Raw genomic sequence first — 24,486 nt, forward strand, 5'->3', positions numbered from 1 at the left:
TTTGAATGGACACATTAATGGGCAGATCCCCTCTACAACCAGCTAAAGATCCCCTTCTCAGAATTACCTGCCCTTCTCAGAATCACCAGTTCCAAGAACACTAATTAACAAAACCTTTCCAGTGAGAGAAATTCCTGCAGGAATGGGGAACTAGAAAATCATGAGTCAGAATTCTTGCTTAGAATACGCATTGACAAAATCTGCTTTTCCCTGTAAAAAAATACATACAGACTTTTGCAGCCCCAAAAGAACCCCCCAAGATCCCTCATTTGAGGATTTAGAGTAGAACCTCCAATACTTGTTACATCTGAGGCCATGGTCAAACAATCCAGACATAAAAACATACAAGTTATTAGAACAAGGAAGTGCTATATCTAGATTATGCTAATCAGCCACAGGTGACCAAAGTCCCTCATTTCAGCATCCATTCCAGCACTGCCCTTTAATTCCTATGAAACACAAATTCTGTCTCAGAGGAAGACTGTTTTAACAACAGACTATAAATTCAAAACCAGGCAGACAAGCTTAGAGGAAAGTTATCTATTTTAATTGCACAGGCTTAAGAAATGCAGTTCAATACAGTTAATTTCAGTGACAGGTGTATGAAAATCAAAGTCTCTCTCTCATTAACTATGTTTTTTATTTCTTAACATGAAGAATTTTACAGAATTAGCAAGATGTATTATATTGAAAAGTGTACCTCTCAGAACATTTGAAATAGCAAAGAATATTTTAATTTATAATTTAATTTTTTTGGTGGCAGAGGAGGTTGTTTTGAACCTTTTAAAAATACTTTTCTGTTTTATACTTTCAGAATAGATAGGAAATGCTATATATCAGTTTGACAAAATATATAATTGCTATGCTTTAGTTAAAAAATCCCAGCAATACTGGGACAACAGATATTAAAATATAAATTATTTGTTTTGAAAACCATTTAGCAAAATACAGGAAAGGAAGATATGAATTACAAAATACATGTGTGATTACTAAAACCTTTGAGACCCAATGCTCAGCTTCGGATGCCTGATCAAAATGACAAAGCAAGATCAGTCAAGAAGGTGCACAGGCCAAGGGGCTAAATGCTGTGAAGATCTCTGCACTTTCAGTACAGCAGACATCCTCAAAATTGGAAAAGGATGACCTTCTCTCTTTCAAGCTAAGTACCAGCATAAGAAAAAATAAGCAAGACAAAGAATGTTAAAAGAAAATTTCTGAAGGAAAGCTACCATTCACATTTATGCAGTCAAATCTGAAGCTTTTCACAAGGCATCATAAAACAAAATTTTCTCTTGCACATACCCCTTCAGGCATTTTAGTATTCTAATTCCCTCTTATTTTAAAATAGAAGACTTTATTTTAATATTTTAAAAAATTGTTTTTTATGGGAAACAGCCTTAATAATTTCCAGTGAAAGACATGAACAGCATTTTTATTAGTAGAGTGGCTATCGTAACTCAACAGAAACTCCTTGAAATTTGCCATGTATTATTCTGAAAGCATCTGAAGTTTTCTGTCCCTGAAATCAGTTTAAGACACTAATTATAAAGTAATGCACATCAAGACCATGTCCTCTCTTACTTAGTCACTCCTTGTTTAGAAAGTGTCCCTTCTTCTTTTTTGTCATCTTCCTCTCTAAATTCCCCACGAATTCCTTAAGATACTAACAAAATCATCATCAGCCACAATTCCGAAACTTAATCCTTCATAGTAATCTTCAAACTCAGAATAGGACACTTCATTGGGGTTGCTGCAGGACTCTCCTAATGTTTCTAGAAAAGATGATTTAATTTCTTCTTCTGCAGTTTTGCCTGTGAAAGAATATTTTTCTATTAAATACATTTTAAAGAAGATGAATATGTAGCATTCAATATACTTCAGGCAAGAAACTTTCAAATTTTAGCTTGCAAATATTTTTTTCATCAACAAATTCAATATTCTGATTTCAGAATTAAGTCATTGGCTCACTTCTTACCACCTGTAGAAATTACCTTACTTTAATAGCATGATAGAATTAAGTGCCAACAGAAAACATGGGGTCAGCAAATTGCAATGAATTTTCAGAACAGGAAAATTTTTTTCTTCAAATGACTGCAAAAGCTGTATAATGCATTTGTAAACTAAAATTCTGAAGTTATCTTGCAAGAAAGTGTATGTTTACTGTAATAAAACTTCAAAGTTCTGGGAAAACTTCAAGATGGAAATTGGCATTTGAAAAGTGTTCTGCAATTTCTGCAATTTACATCTTTGTACTAGCAATTTTATAAAGATAATACTCAAGATGATTTCATTGAGGAAAAAAGCACAAAAAATATGGCATTACAGCATTGGAAAAAAAATCACATATTTTATCTCTATACCCCCATGGGACTTCACGTGTTACCATTAAAATCACTGGCACTATAAAAAAAACCCTCTCTTCTACAGGTAAAATAGAAAGGGTCATGACATCATGGAGACTTTTACAGTGATTAGTTTGGTACATGGAGGTATTTGTCGGGTCTCCTGCCCACCCAGGGACGCCAGATGTGGGGTTTCACCCCCAGATTGTGGTGACCCCAAAAGATGGAAAAGTCTCTCCTCCAACCTGTGCCTTTAAAGAAAGACTCAGTAGTCTTCTGTTGTCTGGTCTCAAGGTAGTTTATTGTTGTTTATCTAAAAGATTCTTCTCCTGAACTGCTGTGGCCCGTTCAGCAGCTCAGACAAAGGCACACTGCCCTCCCAGGGGGCTGGTGCTATCTTTTATATCATATATTACGTACTACATGTTTATACCTTTCCCCCAATGCCTATTATCTATATTGAATAGTGACTTTCTACTCTAAACTGATCTGTGAGTGCCAACATCACCAAAGACATGGAGGCTAGGAAGGAGAAAGAAAGAGGACAGGGCACACCCAAATCCCTCCATCTTAGATCTCCTGACCCCCATGTACAAAACTTGGACCCCTGTGTACAAGGCTTAAAACCCCCCTGTACAGCACTCAAAAATCCTTCCTTTCACTTCGTGACTACTTCTATTACAATACCTAAACTTGTGTGTGTGGCTTGTAATTCTTCATACAGAGTTAGTAACTTGCTCCACGGGCTAAGATCAAAACCCCACGTGTGTCTGGCTGCATGCCAGGGTCTCAGATGCTTTTGACCTGGGTCTGGAACATCCGAGAATGTCTGTGGGGCATTCTGAGTTCCGACAGGTATTGTTTTCTAAAACTGACATACAAATATTTAAATTCCTATTTTTTCAATAACAGACTTTAAACATTTTTGAGAATCCTGAAAAAAATGAAGAAACCAGCATTTCCTCTGTACCGGACGACAAATCTGTCCCATAAATAAATTAAGTTCCTTCTGAATAAATTATTCAAGTGCTGAGTACATTCCATGTCAGTTGGAATCCTTGCACATTTTGATGAAAAACAGTAATGTGAAAATGAGAGTATCCTACTAAGTGAAAATTATTAATATCATATTTGCCACTGATAACTTGTAGATAGAAGCTGTGAAATAACTGCTTACAGAGGTAGGGAAGAGAACTCCTCTGCATACAGGCAGTATCAGCAGCTTGATAAAGGGCAAGGATTAAAATTGTGTATATGAACTATGTTACTACTTGTAGTCATGTTCTGGAGAAACTCATTTTAAGTCCTCGGTGAAGAAAGTTCCTTTTAACAGCTCAAGTCTAAGTAAATATGAAAACAGTTTGTATTTTTAACCAGTTTCAGGATCTGCTATCTCTGCTAACAAGATGATTTCTGTAGTTACAGATTTTTGTTTGTTTGTTCATGTGAATTACCTGCCAATACTAGAGGATCTTTCTTAGCACAGTAACATTTTCTGACATCTACCATAGGCACACTCCCAGTTTTGTTGAAATCTAGTTTCATATAAGCCTATAGGGGGAAAAAAGAGTTTAATATTAGCATCTCAGGAAAAAAAAGTGGAAAGATAAAAAGATCAAATACACTTAACTACCTAGCACATACTTTTAGATCTTGTGCAATGAATGATGTCAATTTACCTATTTTATGCAAGGCACCAGATACTAGAAAATCTTTCTAGATTATGCAGTTTCATGATTATTTTACCTCAACAGTTTTCACATCAGATGTGTGTCCCCGTGGTCAACAAAAAAAAATTGTCTCCTCTCCCTAATTTCTAGCTCATTCTTAGAATCAGTTCAGCTGCTTCCCTTCTGCCTCCTCCAATTATTAAGATTCTGCATCATTCTGGCAGAAGCCTCCACACAGCCTCTCCAGCACTGCTAACAGCAGCTTCATTTGCATTTCAGTTTACTCAAATACACATGCTCCATACGTAAGGCTAGGAGAGTCAGATCCTCCATGACTGAAAGTATGAAAGTATATGTCATTTTTCTTGATCTTGATATCCAATTGCTACTCCTTTAGCTGGTTTGTGATCAGCTTCTGATATTGCAAACAGCTCCACATTACATTATAGACATCCTATTTCAGGCACTGCAGGAAGAAAGTCTACACATGCAGATTAGCCAAAATTTGTCATTTGCCAGAGTAAGGAAACAGGCTTCTGGAAGAGATTGTCTCAGGGTGCCAGACACTTTAGACATGGGACTGAACTATAAGAACAGCACATATGCGTGAAAACTCAAAATAATAAAGGAATTAATTCTCGAATTTAAAATGAACTAATTTAACAATGGAACACCATGCAGTCCACTAATTTACCTTTCTGTTGATAAACTGATCTGAACTGACTTCAAGAAGTCAATTTCCAGGTATAGAACTTTAAAAACTAACCACAAAAGCCAACAACTAGAATATGATGAGTGACTAAATCCAAAGTTAGACTTCAAAATATTTACACTTAAAATATCTGCAATAAAACTTACTTTTCTTACAAATGTTTTCCTATATTCATTCATTTCTCCAAATATGGCATGAGTAAATTCTCCATAGTCGACCTTATCATTCTTGCTATCATCAAGAATAAGCCATAAGGATTCAAAGTCCTGCAATTTAAAAATATTTTGCCAAAGTTCTTCACTATATGTTGAAAAAGAACAATTGCTATAATGGGAAATTATGGTATTCTCACAAAACTCCCCAAGCTTCTAGATCCATACTCACTCAAAGATTTGTTAAAATAACGCATGTCATCAGTAGTCACTGATGACCATAATTCACATTATACAGAGTTCTGATAGCTGTGAGCTACTTTTACAACATAATAGATAAAAAAAAGAAAAAACCTAAGTAAAGAGCATAAACTATACTATTTTTTCAAAGCCTAAAGAGAAAAAATGGGTTGCAATCACACTTGCTTCTCCATGTCATGATGTAAAAAAAAGATTGCATGCTTTGTATATATTATTTTTTTATTTTTAAGAACTTCACATAAAACTGAGTGCAGAAATGCCAACATACCGTAAGGGGGAAAAAAAAAAACAAAAGAAAGCATGCACAACCCAGGTATTAAAATATAGATTTAGACGAAGAAAAGAAGCAATTCCATAAATTAAGAAAGATGATTCCCACATTTACAGTTTCAGCTAGACTCACCCCTTCAGGCATTTCCAAATGAAATACTTTTAGAGCTTCTTTCAAGGCTGCCTGAGAGAGAAAACCATTTCTGTTCTTGTCTATTTGTCGGAAGTACTTTCCTAAGCCTGTCATAACCCGAACTCCTCTTTTACTTAGTGTTTCTCTGAATATACCTGAGGATTTAGAGAAAAAAAGGACACAACATTTACCTGAAGTTGCCCACTTGCTATGGAGACAATATAGAAGTAAAGAACACCATGTCTACATATGGTGGTGCTGGTTAGAAAGACATACCCATACATTCAGGATCCCTTGTCTTTGAGGAAAAAATGCCAGCCCAGAAGGAAATCATCAGTCATTTAACATTTGAGTGAAAATCTTATAAAGTATGTCTAACAAGCAATATCTAACAAACATCTTTTTTCAAAGAAACCACATAAGGAAAGAAAAAATGGATATTGCCTTCAATATGTTCAGACTGTAAAACTGCCTATTTCTGTGAGAGATGATCACATGCCGTTATTTAACATACAAAGCAACTTTGGAACGACTACTTCAGAATACAAAAATTCCATTATGAGACACAGAGTTGCTTCTTTATTCTACAAAGAGAGAGAAACTAAAATTGAATGGGTTCTGGTAGATACAAACCTTGAATCTTCTTGAAAATGTCACTGTCATCAACCACTTGCCTGGAACACTCTTCCTTGAGTTCCACAGAGGAAGCTCTAAAGAAGTCAAAATTGATGTTGATTGGTAAAATTACATGTAATATGACTATATTCAAAACAGATGTAGTAAAAAATGCCAACATACTCAACATTATATTTAATTCATATACCACCCTTGTAAACACAATATCCAGTTGCTTGAGTTTGAGAGAGCACTCACAAAAGTTCTTGCTGACCAGCTGCAGATACACAGAAATTCTCTTCTAACAATATTATCTGGAATTGTCTCTACTAATTCATTAACCATGGATAATTCCTCCCATCCATAAAATCTCTAGAAGTTTAGTTCAATCCCAATCTCATACCACTGGAAGAATTTGTTAAAACAACTACATTTATTCAGGAAAAACAACATGTAATACTTTTCAGATCTCTCTATAGAACACAAATAGCAAAGGTGTAGACCAAAAGTATACCTAGAAATTATGCTTTAATTTTGTGGAGATTTTTCTGCTAAGTTCCCATCTGAGAAGGGCTTCCCACAAGCCTTCATCAGAAATTACTATAAAGGTTAATAAAAAATATTGTGGAAAAACCTACTGGAAGAAAAACAAAACAAAACAAAACAAAACAACAAAGTCCTACAATTATTTTAATCAGAATATTTTTTAAAAATGGAAAATCATTATTGTCAACTCTGAGCTGCTTGCTCACCAGAGTTTTGCAATGACATACTCCTCCTCCTGCTTTCTGAGGCCAAAGACTTATCCCTCTGCTATCTAGTAGGACTTTTCATCTCTACTTTGGGTACCTTCCATTATGAAGTCCCTAAAAGTTTACCTACATCAGATCACCTAAACTGGGAAGTCAACAACCACCTGCAGAGGACAATGTACTCCCTCTAGTACATAGGTACACCAAAAGATTCATGGTTTGTGACAGAAGGGCATAGCTGCTCCTGGGAACCTGCAGTAGACCTTTTGGACTGTAGCTGAACAGGATTTTCTGTCAGTAGAGTAATGAAGGTAAGAGAACTCAATTCAAGACTTATGCACCAGAGAATAGCTCAATAACATCCTCATACAGAAGAAAAAGACAGACTGAAACTTAGTCACTAATGGAAAGAATGCAGAGAGAGTATAAAAAAGGAAATAATCTATTCCACCACAGGTAGTAAAAAATCTAAAATTACAACCCATTGAGCTGCTCTTTATGGTTCTTCTTTTCAGAGATAACATTGGTTCAATTGCTCAGATTTCACAGGTATAAGATTAGCCACAAATGATAGAAAAAGCTGCTTTACTTGAATGATAGGCTTCTGAGATGTAAAATGTCTTACATAAACTAGCGAAATTAAACTATATTGTGTTTTATTTCATTGAAACCTTGCTGAGAGGAAACAATTACCACTGAGCATCATACAACTCCACAGTTCTAGAACCAATTAAATTTGAATTTACTGTTCTATGCACTGTTAGCTTACTATGGCTCCTTTGCAAAGTTTTCAGTCTAAAGGGACTTTAAGTGAATATTACCATATTTGAGAACAAGCTTCACGTGTCTAAACAATTGCAGAAAGAAAATAATAGTCAAGTTCTGCTAACAAAGTAGTCTTTAGATACTGAGCATATTTAATTGAGATTAAAATTATTCTCTTCCTAATCAGGAAGGCATCAAATTATAAGATATATGAGGAGAGCATGGGAGAGCTGGAACTGTTTAGCCTGGAGAATAGAAGCCTTCAGGGATCTTACCCTCAAGCACATAAGAATACCTGACAGAAAGGAGTAAAGAAAACTGAGACAGGCTCTGCTCAGTAGTGCCTGTTGACAACACAAGAGGCAATGTGCACAAACTGAAACAAAGGAGGTATATGATTTGTATATAAAAACATGTGGCCTCAAACAAAGCAAAAGAATAGCTTCACACTTCAATTCTTTCTTTAAAATTACTCCTTACCATTCTAGGAAGTTACTGAACTATGCAAAATCTTCTAATATCAATTACTAATTTCTCCTAACAACAGCCTAAATATGGATTCTGCTTTTAGCAGTATAAGGAATAAGGTATTAGGAGCTAATTTTTTTTTTTTTTCCTTAAGGAAGGAAAGGTAATTTGAAAAGCAGTTATCAGCACTTACTTTAGATAATCCATAGCTTCTTCATCAATACTTATCACACGAAGGGTGAAGAAAGGGTTCTGCTTAACACTTTCTGGAAGGTTATGATCGACACTTCGGAAAGTCAGATTTGCTCCCTGTTGGTAAAGCACACAATGATTTAAAAATAGGTTGTGTATTTTATACATAGAGGGGAAGGGGAAATAAAGAAAAGCAGCAAACTAAAAGCAAAAAATGCTGAGAAGAATAAAAAAAAAATGCAGTAGCTCTAACTACTAATAGCTGGGCAGGCTTGGTTTATAAAGTCTCCAAAACTCATGAATTTGGAAGGAGGAGACAGAGACACTGTTACTGTGCAAGGGTCTCAACCACTTGGTTTTTATGAGAGATCTGCATATCTTAATGTCAGCCCAGAAAGCATGACAGCAGATATGGAGATTCGCAGACACAGCATCATTCCAAAGAGGTACTGAACTCAGTGCAGTACATTTTCTGGATGACTTAATGATGCATCCTTATTCAGAACACATTTCCATCTGCAGGGTGCAAAAATACACATGACAATAAAATATGAAAATCCCAACAAGTAGCTTTATCTTCCATATCGTAAACTCATCTATTTCATCTTCTAAATGCTTAGGCAGTTGTGTAAGCAGTTAGGATAGGCATGTAATTAGACAAAACACACTAAAAACTCATGTCGACATCTTTTACTTTCTACATTTCTCTCAAACATGGTTTTTCCTCCAAACTTCAGATTTGCAGAAGCGTTTAAAGAATTTGGTGAAAACAGTCTGTACTTGAAAACTTGCTCAGGTATTTATAAACCATGAACACTCTACCCAGTACAGAAGCACAGCAGTACAGAAGATGCAATATGATTTTTAATCAGCCATCAAATTAGCTGGTATAGAAAGCTTAACATTGTTTCATACACTTGCTCTAAACTGCTGATGTTTACATTTCAAACTGTAGGTTAAAAACAACCTGCAATTTCTTCATGTTTAAAAAATATGTAATCATTGCTTCGGGTTAAAAATGCCAGCAGACCTTGCAAACATTATTTACTTTTAACAAGTACTTCAGTCTACTCCAGGACTCTCCTTCCCAAGTGGATCACTTCGTCCAAAAATGTCCACACTGTCAGCAGTCTTGTGCCCTCTAGGGGGAGAACTGCAAAGAACAGCTTAATCTGAAACCTAAATTTGGAACCTCTAAAACGTGGGACAACAAAACAATCCAGACTTCTGAAAATGGTTAATTCAAAAATGTCACTTAAGGGGAAGACTTTTGGTCTTCTTGGAAGGCTAGATCAAAATTTACAATTCAAATATCCAAATATTACCGCCAAAGAAATACTATTACGTTCAGCAGAAGAATACTTACAACATAGAAGTCACTAAGATCATAAGCTTTTCCCTTTCTTTGTCCACGTTGATGATGATAAACTCCCTTCTTAATGAAAGGCAAAGCATTTGTCCTGTGAAATAATTCAAAACTAGTACTAAAATTATTACATTTATTTAAGCTTCTTGGATGCAGTGAAATATGTTTTCTAGAACCCTTTTAAAAAGTAATTCATCCTACCTGTTTTTTCCAAACTGTCGAAATTCATACACAGTAAGGGATTTGTCACACGTGAAAAAAAATCCAATCAACTCCCTACAAGCATCATGACCATTTCTAGAAGGAAAATTGAAAAGCACCTTTATGTTTTTCATCTATATAAATCCAATTCAACCCAAACATAAGTAACATTTATTTTGGAATCAGAGTGGTTTGAGTTGGAAGGGACCTTGAAGATCATTTAGTTCCAAAACCCCTGGCATGGGCCAGGACACCTCTCACTTGACCACTCTGCTCAGAGCTCCATCCAGTCTGGCCTTGAACGGTTGCAGGCACAGGGCATCCACAGCTTCTCTCTGCAACTTGTTCCAGTGCCTCACCCCCCTCACAGTACAGAATTTCTTCCTAATATCTAATCTAAACCTGCCTGCTTTTAGTTTGAAGCCATTCCCCCTTGTTCTACTACTGCACACCCTTTAAAAAAATACCCTCTCCAACTTCCCTGCAGCCTTCTGTAGGCACTGGAAGGCTGCAAGAGGGTCTCCCTGGAGCCTTCCCTTCTCCTGACTGGACAATGCAACTCTCTCAACCTGTCTTCCTAAAAGAGATGCTCCATCCCTCTTTGTGATGATCTTTGTGACCTTCCTGTGGGTCACTCTAACGGGTCCTTCTCACGCTGGGGACCCCAGAGGTGGACAGAGCACTGCAGGTGGGGTCTGACGGGAGAGAAGCAAAGCGGCAGGATCTCCTCCCTCGCCCTGCTGGCATGTTTCTTTTGGTGCAGCCCAGGACATGGTTGGTTTCCTGGGTGCAAGCACACACTGCCAGATCATGATGAATTTCTCATCTACTAGCACCCCCAAGTTCTTCTCCTTAAGGCTGCTCTCAGTATTCATCTTATTTCCAATGTTGCATGTGGTACAATTCATTTTTTTAAAGATTCTTTGACTATTTTCTCTAAACCACCATGAAATTCAAGTTGTGGATTCGGTCACATATTTTAATTCAATAGTCCATTCTCCATAATGCTAAAAACACCTCTTGAGGCTTCATGTTTTAGTATGCCAATATAATTTTCATTGATTAACTAAAGGATTACATATGCCAGGACTACTGCATTCATTGAGATATATGAAAGTATGTTGCTGAATATTCAGCTGTGTCTGACAAGTATACAGCTCACAGCTGCAGAAAAGCATCACTTCCAAAACTGAAAAATATGTTTATGCTACCACTACTCAAATCAGAATGTTCTAAAATTTAATACATAAGGAGCTATGAACAAGTTGCAAAGCCACTACAAGTTATAGTAGTTGTCACATCTAAGATAAGGCTAAAATAATTTTAAACAACTGAGATGCAACAGCTAAAAGCAGTATTTTACACAGCCCCTGTGGTAAATGTCCTGAATAGAGCTATGGGTATGATGGTAACATAACACTGCTTACAGATCTTAACATTGTACAGTGGGACTGTAAAGCCACTATCCATTAGCCACGTCAAAATTTGTACTACACATGGACACCCACACATACTTTTTTCCTTCAACACAGGGAGCAGAAATATTCAGTGCAATTAATCAGTTCAAGAGAGTAATCCTCATTCACAAATTCAGAGCATTGAAAACCTTCACAAAATTTGTGATTACCTCGATATAATCCTAATATCAAAGCGTAGCTTGTTGGAGAGCATGTTCTCAGTTAGTCCTGATTTGGTCCTTATTCTGTGAAAATAATGCAGCACGTTGATGATACCTATATGCTCCCAGATAATTGTTACATAAAACTCAACCATTTTCAAACAGCAAAAGCCATGAAATACAGTATCCTTGGCAACTGGCTGAGGAGATGATCCTTTGTAGTTGAATTAGAAAGCAACTCAGAGCTGTAAAGTGTTCTGTTATTATATAATACAAGAGTACATTCACAGAGAACATAGATATGAATGGGAAATTTTGTTTACATACACTTATATAAAGAATTAACCTTTACCTCTACCATCCACCACACTTCCATGAACCAATGCATTCTCTTGCAAAAATACCCAGGTGGGGGCAATTTTACCCACATGAATATTTTATATTGGCCCTATTGCTAGTTCCAGAAATGAAGATTTTGTCTATGTGATGGATGTAAGAAATTGAGACTGGGGTTTTTTGTCTTTTTTTCATTTTTCTAAAAAATACAAAGATGACATTTGATGAGAAAGACTTAAGAGCGGGATGTTAAAATGCACAAAGCAGAAATGCTTGCCTGAATGTTGAGAAAAACAGAACAAAACTCAGACCTGGAGATTCATTTAATTTTACGGATCACAGTGTTTCCTCAGGTTTTTTTTTTAAGTCCTTGGAGCGACTAGTTCAATGCTGACAGTCCAGGAATGACATTTAAATGCCAATAGGGTTAATTATTGCAGCAGAAATCAAAATATGAAAGAAAAGTATGATTATTGTGAAGATCTACATTAGCATTTAGAGATGCATATTTATGCAATTTATGCACCTAAGGATAGGAATCTCTGAAAGGATGGCAAGCATCCAACTACTTGGAAAAGGCTGGCAAATCCTTGTGATGAATAATATCAACATAAGCTTAACAATGTTCTCCCAGTTTTTATAAATTATATGAATCAATCATAATTCACAGAGAATTCACATAAAAAGTCTCTGTAATCTTACTAGGCAATAGCAATCACAGGAAAGCTATAAAAAAAGGTCTCACATTAAGCTTGTAGATCCAAGTCAAAAACAACATCTGGAAAAGCAAACAGAATTCACAGAATTTATATATATATATATATATATATATATATATATATATATATATATATATAAAAAATTCTTTTTATAAACTTACTTTGTTTCATGGAGGGTCCTTTTTCGAAAATGCATTGGTGCCATCCCAGCTCCCAGAAGTCCTTGAGCTTCCTTGCAAGCATCGGAACGTGTGGACTGCTCTGGATCACTTATAACAGCTCTGAGCACAAAGAGCAGGGAGAAGCCCTCTTAATGTTAGCATGGCTGGATTTCAGGTCTTACATATTTTTATGCAGGAAAGAAAACACCCAAGAATAATACAGTAATACAATCTTGGAGTGATCCATTAAGCTCGCATAAATTTGTAGGCCTAATTTCTTGTTTATTTTTTCAAATTCTTAAGTCTATCTCACAAAATCAAACATATGCAATAATATTCTGGCAGTGGACTGCTATGTAGTAATGTTAAATGCAGATACATATTATTAAAGTATATTTTATATATCTTTACATAAAATAAATCTTAGTCTTATGAAGGCTTGTGGGGTTTTTCATAATTGCTACTATTTCTGTAAATATTCCATCGGTGATATTCTTTAACCATGGCTCCCTCCAATATCAGTGATATCAGTTACTAGCACTGGCCAGTGACATCACCTCAGAATCAGAGAGTAGCCTAGGTTGGAAGGGACCTTAAAGATCATCTAGGTCCAACCTCATGCTGGGGGCAGGACACCTTTCACTAGACCAGGTTGCCCAGAGCCCCATCCAATCTGTCATCCAACAAAAACATTGGCACTTCCTCCCTCAAAGTGCTAACTACATAGCTGAGAGGATCTCAAAGTCCCAACAAGCAAAAAGGAACAGATGAACTGGGTTTTGAACATTTTGATATTCTCTGTAGCAGTTCAACAAGTAAACAAAAGAAGAGAACCTTTAAAAAGAAATGAGTTGCTTGTTATGCTATTGAAATGGTTATCAGAAGGGAAAAAAAATTTGCATGGCTATTATAGTTTTCTGAACTTGCTCTGTGATCTATACAGATACATCTTTGTACACATCAGTTACACTGATTTAATTGCAAGATCTGCTCTACTAAAAATATTCAAAATACCTTTGTATTACCTTAAATAGCTTTTTTTCATGCAACAGTTTTGAACTAATCTTTTCCGATTAACATCCTGATATCTGATTCCAATTTGTTTAGAAGTACTGGCAGAGTTATATTTGGAACACAAACAGAGAGATTTTTTAAATTAAAACTTCATCCTGATGCAGCTGCAGCACTACTGAATATTGTTTTGACATTATCAACAGAAGGGTTCAGAGTAGGAGAAGGAAGACATGGAAAAAATAAGGCAAAGCAGGAGAAGAAGGATGAACACAGAATGGGCATCCATGATCCAAGATACACAAAGCTGTATGTTTAATGCAACATCAGTAGTACTAAATCACTTCAACATAACCAGCATATTTTTAAGATCACCTCTGTAATAATCTTTAAAGGGATATGACACAAGCCAAGCACTTATCTGAAAACTGGGGGTTTCAACCTGGTATAGTTCCATAATTTTAATCCTGAGGATTAAAATTGGAATTTAACATTGTGTTTCATGGAAGTCATATTTCCCTCAGGCAACCTTCTTGTCATGTCAGCTTTTAAATAGTGTAAAAGTGTTAATAGACTTTTAAACAATATAGGTCATTTAAACTGCCATTATAACAGAAACAAATAAAAATTAAAAGGTGAAGTGCAACAACACTTCAGCCTCAAAAATCTTAGGATTTGATAGGCTGGAACACCAGTGCAGATGACTCCAGAGACTTAAACTATGCACAGAATGCAAAATAATCTAGACATACCCACAGATAAATTTTTGTAAGTATAAAGTAACATGAAACCATATTAAACTAGCTTGCATCTTCTTATATTGTCATAACCAGACAGCTTGCATAAAGCCCTGAATTATTAAAGCATGCTTAAAATAGAGGGATCTTTCTGCACAGAAGCAATGTTTTCTTGAAGCTAAAGGGATAGCAATGAAGGGAGGAGATCTACTGTACAACCTAGACCAACTCAGTTTATAATAGTGCCTTTTTTTCCTACATGCCCAGCATTGGTATAATACTCCTTTATGCCTGAGAGGTGTACTTTCAGTATTAATAAAGGATTTATAAATATTAAGAAAGCTAAGATTTTTAGAAAGGACAATAAATATTGAGGACATGTAATTTGTAAGATCAGGCATCCATGTATTTTCATGCGGTGCAAGAGGGTTGTTTTTGAGAGCTAGTGCTATTCTACAGACCTTAAAATAGGTTCAAGTATAAAATTAGGAATTATTTCCAGAAAAAAAATAACATACACATGGCACTTTAAACTGATATTTTAAGTTGCATTAAAAAGCCTTTCACTTAAAGAATTTTTTGCAAATAATACTACTACATAAGACTTCATAATACTTGGAACAAGATGATCAAAACATCTCTTAAGCAAGAAAAGCCAGACATTTTTCTGTAGAGAAAAATGAAATTTTACATTAAAATTCATTTACCTACATAATTGATCCACCATAACTTGTTCTACAACAGCCTGTTTTCTCCTCTCTGCAGCGACATCCTCCTGCAATGAAAAACTGTCTGAGAACAAGTGAAATATATAATAGCAGGCACTTCAAATAATAAGTTACTCTTTAAGATAGCATTCAGAGGTCACAAACTTACCCATGCCACAATTAATATTTTTTTACATTTTAATAGAGTCTATTTGCATAAAAAATAGACATATAATATTCTCTGCTACACATTCAATTTGTCTATGCTTATTAGTTGTAATAAATATGAGAATTCCAGTATTTAAGTTTACAGACAAAATCCTTATTTCTATATTGTTTCTAATACATTCTGTAAGTACAATAGAGCCCGAGGAGACTCACATTATTCCAGGTTTTTCAGGTGACACAGTTTCCAACTAAGAGAATAAAACTTTACCTCCAGCAACATTTAGTCAAAAAAATTCTTTTAAGACTTCGTCTCAGTTGCAAGATTTTTCTTTCCTGCATGCCACAATAATTTTCTGCTGAGACAGGTCAGTCTGAAAAACCTTTCAGGAAACATCATCCTAAAGGGGAAAGGGGATTTAACATGAACTTCTTATGATTTTTATTAGAGTAACACTGAACATAACCTTGTGCCATTCACTGTAAAGTGTGCCGGCATTGATCATAACCTGTTACACAGAGAGAAACCAAAGCACAAGGGGATGGCCCAGGTCAGTATGGAGGCCATCAGCAATAACCAGGCTTCAGCACCTCTCTTAATCTTCCACATTTCTGGATTTTGCATTTATTTTGCCTTTTATTAAAAAAAAAAACTATATATATATATATATATATATGAGAAAATAGAGATTATTGTTACTGAGGGGGTTTATGCAACCTTACATTTTTTTAGATATTCTGAAACTAAAGAATTAAGACATTTTTCTAATTGGTCTTGTGTGCAAAGCAAATTCTAGAGAGATTTAGCCTTTGTGTGGATGAAGAACTGAAAAGTTCCCAGGTACCTATAAGACATAATTCCTAATTCCACAGAGATGTTATGGGTAGAATTCACAATCTTCAAATAATGCTGACTGGCACTAGTCAAAAAAAAAAAAAAAAAGCCAAATCAAAAAACCTAAATAACTAATCCAGCACCAGACCAGCTGTTGGTTATTCCAAACTGATTTTAAGCCTTAGAAAATTTCAGAATTGTAAGAGGTAGGAGGCTTTTTTATTTGATTTCATGTTTCATTTTTGCACCTGTCAGGTGCAAAAACCACAGGATGCTTTATTCTGAGTTACTGATTCTTTACCCATTAACTGTTGCAGCAGATGTATTAAAAAGAATTATTTAAAGGAGGACATGGTGATAGCATCGGGCAGTATTTGTTATAACATATTCCATGGACCCAGCTTATAGATCCAAACCAGTTAGCATGACAAAAACAATCTGGTTTTTAAAAAACCAAACAAAGAAAACCTTACACCCTAAATTTCAATTGAATTAGGTCACTGAATGTAATCTTTCATGAAACATCTTCCATTCTGCTCTTAGACAAAAGCTCTACTATGAAATTACAAAAATGCAGTGGGCAGAGGCAAATATTGAATTTGTCGCAGCTCTCACTGCAAAAGTAGTTACTGTTGTTCCCTAAATATGAGCATTCAGAGGAAACTAGCCTTCTTCAGAGTTTAGATATGACATGTATTGGCAATGGGCTGTGAATCACAAAGTCATGGAACAAACTGAACTGGAAAGGACCTAGAAAGAACATCGAGTCCAGCTCCTGGCACCACACAGGACCATCCCTGAATCGCACCATGTACCCAAGAGCATTTTCCAAACACTTCTTGAACTGTCAGGTTTGGTGCTGTGACCACTTCCCTGGGGAGCCTGTTCTAGTGCCCAAACACCTTCTGGGTGAAGAACCTTTTCTGGAGACCCAGCCTAAATCTCCCCTGACACAACTTCAGGCCATTCCCTTGGGTCCTGTCACTGGTCATAAGAGCGAAGAGATTGGTACTTGCCGCTCCTCTTCCCTGCATGAGGATGTTGAAGACCACACTGAGGTCACCCCTCAGTCTCCTCCAAGCTGAACAGAACAAGTTAGGAGATCATCTGTTCCTCACGAGGCTTCCCCTCAAGACCCTTCCCCATCTTTGTTGCCTTCCTTTGGACACTCTCTAATAGCTTCATGTCTTTTTGATATTGTAGCACCCACAACTGCTCCCAGCACTTGAGGTGAGGCTGCCCCAGTGCAGAGCAGAGCAGGACAATCCCTCCCTTGCCCAGCTGGTGATGCTGTGCCTGATGCACCCCAGGACAGGGCTGGCCCTCCTGGCTGCCAGGGCACTGCTGACCTGTGCTCAACTTGCCATCAACCAGGACCCCCAGGTCCCTTTCCATGGGACTGATCTCCAGCATCTCATCCCTCAGTCTGTCCTTACATCCAGGGTTGTCCCAGGTGCAGAATTTGGCACTTTCCCTTGTTGAACTTCACGTGTCTGGTGATTGCCCAGCCCTCTGATTTGTGGAGGTCTCTCTGCAGGGCCTCCTTGCCTTCGAGGGAGTCAGCAGCTCCTCCCAGTTTTGTATCATATGTGTTCAGTATCCCTTCAAGTCCTGTGTCCAATTATTTATGAAGCTGTTGAAGAGCACAAGGCCTAAGATAGAGACCTGCAGAACCCCAACAGCAAACTTTGATCCTGAATTACAGAAAAATCAAGAGAAATTCTACTTTAACATTTGACTTTTTGGTAATGATTACAGTAAAAGGACATGTTAACATTGTATATTCTTGAGCAAAATTTTCATGTAGATAAAATGAAATGCCAACAATTGAGGCAACATATACAAAATGGAATTAATACACATGAAGTTACTACTGCCAGTTTTTTCCAGTATTCTACCACTATCAGAAGCTGGACCTAGGAGAGCCTGAGATGGTCCTCAAAAGAGAGAGTGAGTCAGCCTGTGCTGACCATGAGTGCTATTGAATAACAAAAGGGTTGTGAAAGGATTCAGTAACACCTTTCTCAGACACCTGCTGGCTTTATTTTAAAGCATGGCAGCTACAGAATATCTTCTATTTTGTAGTTCTGCACAGCTCCCTTTCTCAGGGCTTTCACTGTACTTGCTTTCGCATTAAGTAGTTACTCTAGGGATACTTCAAGACTTTTTTTCCATTATCTTTAGCCAATAGTATAGATTTTTTAATTTATTCTAAAAATAACAGCTTAAGTACTTCCTCAAAAAATTTTCTTGTCATGAAAATTAACAGTGACCTCAATAGAGCAATATCTGCATTCATTTCAACAAGAGGAGAAATCAAATAAATGGTTGCAATGATGCAAAATTCAATGCATAGTGACAAGCAAATAAAATTATTTAAATTAATATTTACTTTAAAATTCCTAAAATTTCTCATGGCTGATTATTTCATGAGAAAGTTAGAATGCATTACCCTTTTCAGCAATCCCTTCAAAAACCAGTTTAAAAAGCCATCACTCTGCATATGCAAATACTGAATCATGCAATATCAAATCAAGTTTCCTCATCCCTATAAATGATCTTAAATTCAAGGCCTGGCCTCAGATGGGCAAGACTCCTACTGTTCAGTCCCAAAAAGAATAAAATTCACATCTATGTAATAAATTAAAGAAGCGTGTTGGGTACATCCATGTAAGGAAAGTTTTAATTCCCCTCCCTGCATGCTACTGAGTCCATGGTGGTTTCCAGACTTCAGGGCCCTCTCCTTCCTTCAGAAAGGATCTGACTAAAGACCAGAGCAAAAGCAATTGAAAGGAGCAAGCAACTAAGGGAGCTGGAGTTTGTTTAGTTTGCAGCACCAGCAGCTATGTGGCATTCTGAAGAGAAGTAACAAAGAAAAGAGAACCAAACTTTTTTTACAGAAGCCAAGAGTATAACACGAGGTAAAGGTTACACACTGAGCCTTGGGAGGATTGGTGTGGACAACAGGAAGAACTTCCTCACACAGAGAACAGCACGTCACATGAAGATGTTGCTTAGAGACACTGTAGAAGCTCCTTCCCTAGAGCTTGAAGACACAGCCAAAGTTGTTGCTGACTTAATATAATACTAGATGATGGAATTATGGAATCCAGGGACTATTGAATACAGGCTCAGCTAAAAGCTACCAATCAGAGGAAATCATAGAATCATAGACTATCCTGAGCATGGAGAGATCCACAGGGATCATCAAAGTCCAACTTCTGAAACAGAATGTAACATTATGTTTAGGTTCACTCAACTACCTCAGTTATTATTAGTTGTATGAATGTATCTGGATATATTACGCATAATTTGTGTTCTCATTTATATAGATTACTGCATAAAATACAAGCACTGCAGATAAGATTTTAAAAATGCTCACTAATGGATTGCTCAGTTCAGCTCCCATTGAAAGAAATGTTTACACTCACATGATTTCAATGGGTGCAATTACATACTAGACCCAAATCCCCAAAGGCATTACTTCTGTTGAACATCTGGAAGCCATTCTCCATATCTAGGTGGTTAGCAGCATAATACCAGTCCAAGTACTTACAGCTTCTGATTTCCTTATGTTGTGCTGCATATTATAAGGCTTGTTTATATAGCATTGTTGCAGGAGAGCTTTCTTATCAAGGGTTACAAAATCACCATGTCCATCTTCAAGCTGTGTACCCTACACAAAAATACATTATTTTATAACTCAGATGTAATGAATTGTAATAAAACAAACTAAAAAACCCACACGTTTTCCTCAACAATTTATTTAAAAATACTACTTTCTTCTTTCCTTTTAAAGTGTCTACTTATTCCACTTCCTGCTAACTAAAAAGATAATTTTTTTAAGCCTAGCTTTCTACAGAAACTGAACTAACAAGGAAAGACTAGAGAGCAATATTTGTATCTTTTGAATACTTACCAGTTTTCATTTATACTGAAATAAATAATTTTTTTTAAATCTCAAAAATACTGTGTTCCTACAAGCTTTGTGAAAAACCAGCAGCAAGTCAGAGAAAGCAGACTTTAGTATCTCTGAGGAGAAGACAAGAACTCATCCTTTTTCTGTTCTGCACAGAAACAGCCAAGTGGAAGCAGAGGATTTGCTGTTAGGTATAAAGCTCAAAGCTCACTGTAGAGATACTGCTTTGTGACCAGTGAAGAAGCTAAATATAGCCTAGACAGGGAAAAGCCAAAGCATGCTACTGGTTCTAACAGACTTGTAAACCAGTCCCAGAGTATTACAGAAATATTTCCCACATGGACAATATGAAAAAATAAAGGATACAGGAAGTTTTGACAGAAACAGTCTTAGCAATCTCCTCTATGAGCACCTTCTCTACAGAGAAGAGAAACTGTTACAAGTGTATTGAAATCTTTTTATTTATTCATCTAATCAGGTAGTGTTAATATCCAACACAAAAAAAAAAAAAAAACCTGTTACCTGTTCTGATAGACATTATATTAAAATCTGTGAGAAGAATTAACACACATGCTTCTAGTGCTTAGCAAGTATCTTTCTGGAACTCAAAATCACCAGAAAAAAAAAAAAAGCCAGTCCTGCTTTTTCTCTCCCAGCATATATTTGCCATCTATTTCTTCATTTTCAGCTAACTTGGCTGCTCCTGTAAACACCCTTTTGATGGGCTTGCAGTAGTGTATATAAAGGAGTAACTCCTTGAAATACAGATGATATGAGTGTCAGACCAGTACATTACAGTGGAATCATTAGAAAAGAAAAGAAAAAAAAACCACCAAACTATAACAAATCTCCAGAACAGAAAATCTTATCTGCCACTAAACATAAAACTAAACCACAAAATAACTTAACTTTTTTTTTCAGTCACCTCTTATTCACAGAATGTTTATTAAAAGGTTTTTTCAGATTCTCCTTTATTTGATCACTAGAAGCACGACTTGAAGAGAAAGCTCTTTTAAAGCTATCTATAATATGTGAAACAATCTTTCTTTTGAAAAACCTTCCCTTTTCATTCTACTGAATGTTAAGGAAGTAAATTTAGTAAACTCATTGTTATTCATCACAAACCTTTTCTCTGAAAAGCAATGAGCACAATATGTTCTATCAACATTTGCATACTTAACTTTCCATTAAGGTTCTTAAATGGTCATCTACCCTCAGCAGAATCTAGCACTAACCAGTCCTCACAGCTGTTGCTTACTTAGGTTTCCTGCTTCCTTACACCTACAAAGATGCATCTTTCCCTGTTCAACCACTCTCCTCCACTATCTCTTCCAAACAAGATGAAGGTTGGGGTTTTTTCATCCCTTTGTTTTCCAGTTTCTCTCCACTCATCTACCCTTCTCTTTCCACCTTTATTTGAAAACACAAAAGAAACCTGGCAGAATTAGTACAGCTTGCAATCCAACTGTACTGAATCTTATACCACATCAAAGCAAAAAGTACAGATAATATCTTTCATTATTTTAACCCCATATTCCTTTGCATTTTCAGTGTCAATAGCTCTATAAGAAACAGGTTAAATCATCATTTCTCCTTTTTCAAGTCCCAATTTACAGAATATTAATTAAAGTACTTCTACATTTAAAAAATAAAAAATTTTGAATGAATTTCTGGTTTTGGAAATAACACTTTACCAAGATCTTCCTGCTGTCTCTCCTCTTCTGATAGGCTTTAAGTTCTTCCTTATCAGTTATGCTAATCTTCAGGCTCAGGCTAGAGGTGCACTAGGAAGGCCAGTGTTACCTTCTTTACCAGAGAACACAACCAGACATAAATTCTCAGAGCACTTCAGTTTCTCTCTCTGCAGCAACTGAAAGAACCTTCTTACAATTTATTTCCTCCTCAAGTTAAGCATCAATAAATGCTTATTTCTTTACAATTTTACTTCTTTACAATAAAAACATGAAATTAATCACATACATGTGCAAACCTGTCCAAACAGTGCAATTAAATAGTGATGTACATTTGCTATTTAAAAATGCAATTTCTACTTTGCCAGCTACCTTTATGGAAGTGTCTGGACACTGCAGGTGGTCTTTTTTCTTTTCTGCAATTCTCTGAGGATGCTGCTTATAGTCTTCATTTGTACCTGCTTCATACTGACCATGCTTCGATTTGGATCTGTCTCTGAGGGATGGCAAATTTTCTGGTCTTGTCTTCTGCTACAAAACAGAATGTTAAAGCAATGAGTAATCAACATAAAAGCCTCTGTCTGGTGTATTGAATGTGAACAGCACTTTTTTAGTTCCTATCCAGTATAATGTCTGAAACTTCTTGACATGATGCTTCAAATTAAGAAAAAATGCAAACAGGACTGCACATTCAAGCTTAATTTTCATTGAGTTCTTCAAATTCTACCATTTCTAAATCTAAAACATAAGCACTCACATGGTTTTATATGACTTTTAAAGAAATAAGTCAGATTCAGTGGTTCTGCCTTATAACATCACTAAAATGGAAATTCTGACATTTGATTTTTGGATGGCTGAAAATAGATGGATGGATGTTTTCTGGTCAGAAGTTCTAATATTCTTGTATGGCCAATGAGAACTGGGACACTGTTCTGTAGAACAACATCAGCTGCACAGCTGAGTACCTTTCTAACCTTACACCCATTTCAGGGCTCTGCACAACTGAGGCTGCCATCAGTAGAAAGGGCAGCAATGACAGAAGTCCAAGATTCCATTATCTTCTGTCTCCCTGAGTAACTAACACCTTCAATATTTAAGTTATATTCCTTCAGTGCTAACCAAAAAAAAAAAAAAGTAAGGTGGCCTTCTCTAGCATCTCTTCTCAACACTTGCAACAACAGTGTTACAGTCCTGCTCTAGAAAACCATTTCTAAAAACCCAAAAAGATTTATGTTTTTGAAGAGCCAACTTTCTCCTTCAAAAGAGGATTCACATCCCTTCCCTGGTTAATTCCTGAATTATAAGAGTATATTTAAATTTTTCTTCCAAAAGTGACCTATTTTAGAAAGATTTACTTACATGGTTACTGAAGAAGCTGGAATATATCTGGCTCAGGGAAAGCTTGGTCAGAGCCCCAGAAGCAAGAAATGCAGAAGTAAAGGCCTCTCAGAGGAATACATTAAAACATTTTAAAACAGCTTAAAAATCTTCTCCAGAAAAAAAAATATGGGGAGCAAGTCAGGCAAAAAAGAGAGAGAGAAAGAGGGAGAAAGACATGCAGAAAGAAAAAGGGTAAGTAAACAGAAGAAACATTCAAATATTTTGAGCACTCAATATTTAAGACATAATGAAGGCAGAAAGGAAGCAACAAGAGATAAAGGAAAGCAGAAAAGAAAGGGAGAAAGATCCTGAGAAACAAAGCCACACCAACCTTCTACTAGCACTCCTGCAGCTTGACAGAGTTATACATAGGAACTTTGTTTAAAAAAATGCAAAGCAAGCAGAGTAATCATAAGCATCCAGACCCAAAAAGGCTGTAACAACTGAAGCATGATTGCACTGCACATTTACAAGGCAGTAGAAAGGAAAAGAACCTATCTGTAGTTACATGTTTACAGTTACAGCTTGAGACATGTATAAATACCTATGTATTCTAAAACCTAGTACATTCTTAGCATATTATTTTAAAAAGACAAAAAAAACCACTTACCATTTCAGTTTTTAATTAAATGAAATTGTTTTTCAAGTAGAGAAACCATTTGGTTATATAGGGAAACATACAAAATAGTGATCTTGGCAAATTCACCTTGAACTCCAGCCAATCTGTAGTTCTGCCCTTCAAGTTACTATTACATATTATTTGTTTCAAGGAGCACAGGTTATGTACAAATTAATTTAAAATTGGTTTTTCTTCTAGTTAAAATCCTGTTGGGTTTTTTTTTTTTTTAAACACTCAGTTGGATATTTCTTAGGTTTACATAAGTTAAATATTTTTGAAATAATGGACTTTTAATCAGTGTAATTTTAATAGTTTCTCCAATAAGCTAGTTCCTGTCACATAAAAGAAATTATAACATACTACATTTTCAGACCATATACCATAGTACTGAACTGATAAGACTTTTTGTCAGTCTGTATTTTTTCAACTTCTTTACCTCCATTTTGTTCTGACACAATTTTCTAGACACTTAATTTAAAGGAAAGTAGGAAATAAGATGTGCATGATGAAAAAAAAATTGCCACATTTATTTTGTTCACACTTAATTCATATATAAGAATTCAAAAGACCTCTTTTCCTGCATTCAGGGAAGTGTAATAACTGAGTAATTAAATTAACTCTAAAAACTTTTATAGAGGATATTGATCCTGAACAATGTTGCACTGTACTGTAAATCAGAATATTAGCAT

The 24,486-nt window shown here is 36.0% G+C and overlaps 1 protein-coding gene across 2 annotated transcripts in view; it reads right to left on the reverse strand.

Moving 5' to 3' along the window:
* Positions 1–332: 332 nt before the first annotated feature.
* CAPS2 (calcyphosine 2) overlaps positions 333–24,486 on the reverse strand; it is a 30,201-nt gene continuing 6,047 nt past the window's right edge. For both annotated transcript variants that reach the window (XM_038155697.1, XM_038155696.1), the window contains exons 6-18: positions 22,171–22,329; positions 19,745–19,864; positions 15,189–15,256; positions 12,734–12,853; positions 11,527–11,601; positions 9,900–9,995; positions 9,699–9,792; positions 8,334–8,449; positions 6,174–6,250; positions 5,541–5,695; positions 4,871–4,990; positions 3,797–3,893; positions 333–1,811 (exon numbers count right to left, since the gene is read on the reverse strand). In XM_038155697.1, the coding sequence (XP_038011625.1) occupies positions 1,636–1,811; positions 3,797–3,893; positions 4,871–4,990; positions 5,541–5,695; positions 6,174–6,250; positions 8,334–8,449; positions 9,699–9,792; positions 9,900–9,995; positions 11,527–11,601; positions 12,734–12,853; positions 15,189–15,256; positions 19,745–19,864; positions 22,171–22,329 (1,473 nt within the window). In that variant the 3' untranslated portion in view covers positions 333–1,635. The remainder of the gene's footprint in view (positions 1,812–3,796; positions 3,894–4,870; positions 4,991–5,540; positions 5,696–6,173; positions 6,251–8,333; positions 8,450–9,698; positions 9,793–9,899; positions 9,996–11,526; positions 11,602–12,733; positions 12,854–15,188; positions 15,257–19,744; positions 19,865–22,170; positions 22,330–24,486) is intronic.

Source organism: Motacilla alba, chromosome 1A (genome assembly GCF_015832195.1).
Source record: "Motacilla alba alba isolate MOTALB_02 chromosome 1A, Motacilla_alba_V1.0_pri, whole genome shotgun sequence".
Lineage (NCBI taxonomy): Eukaryota > Metazoa > Chordata > Aves > Passeriformes > Motacillidae > Motacilla > Motacilla alba.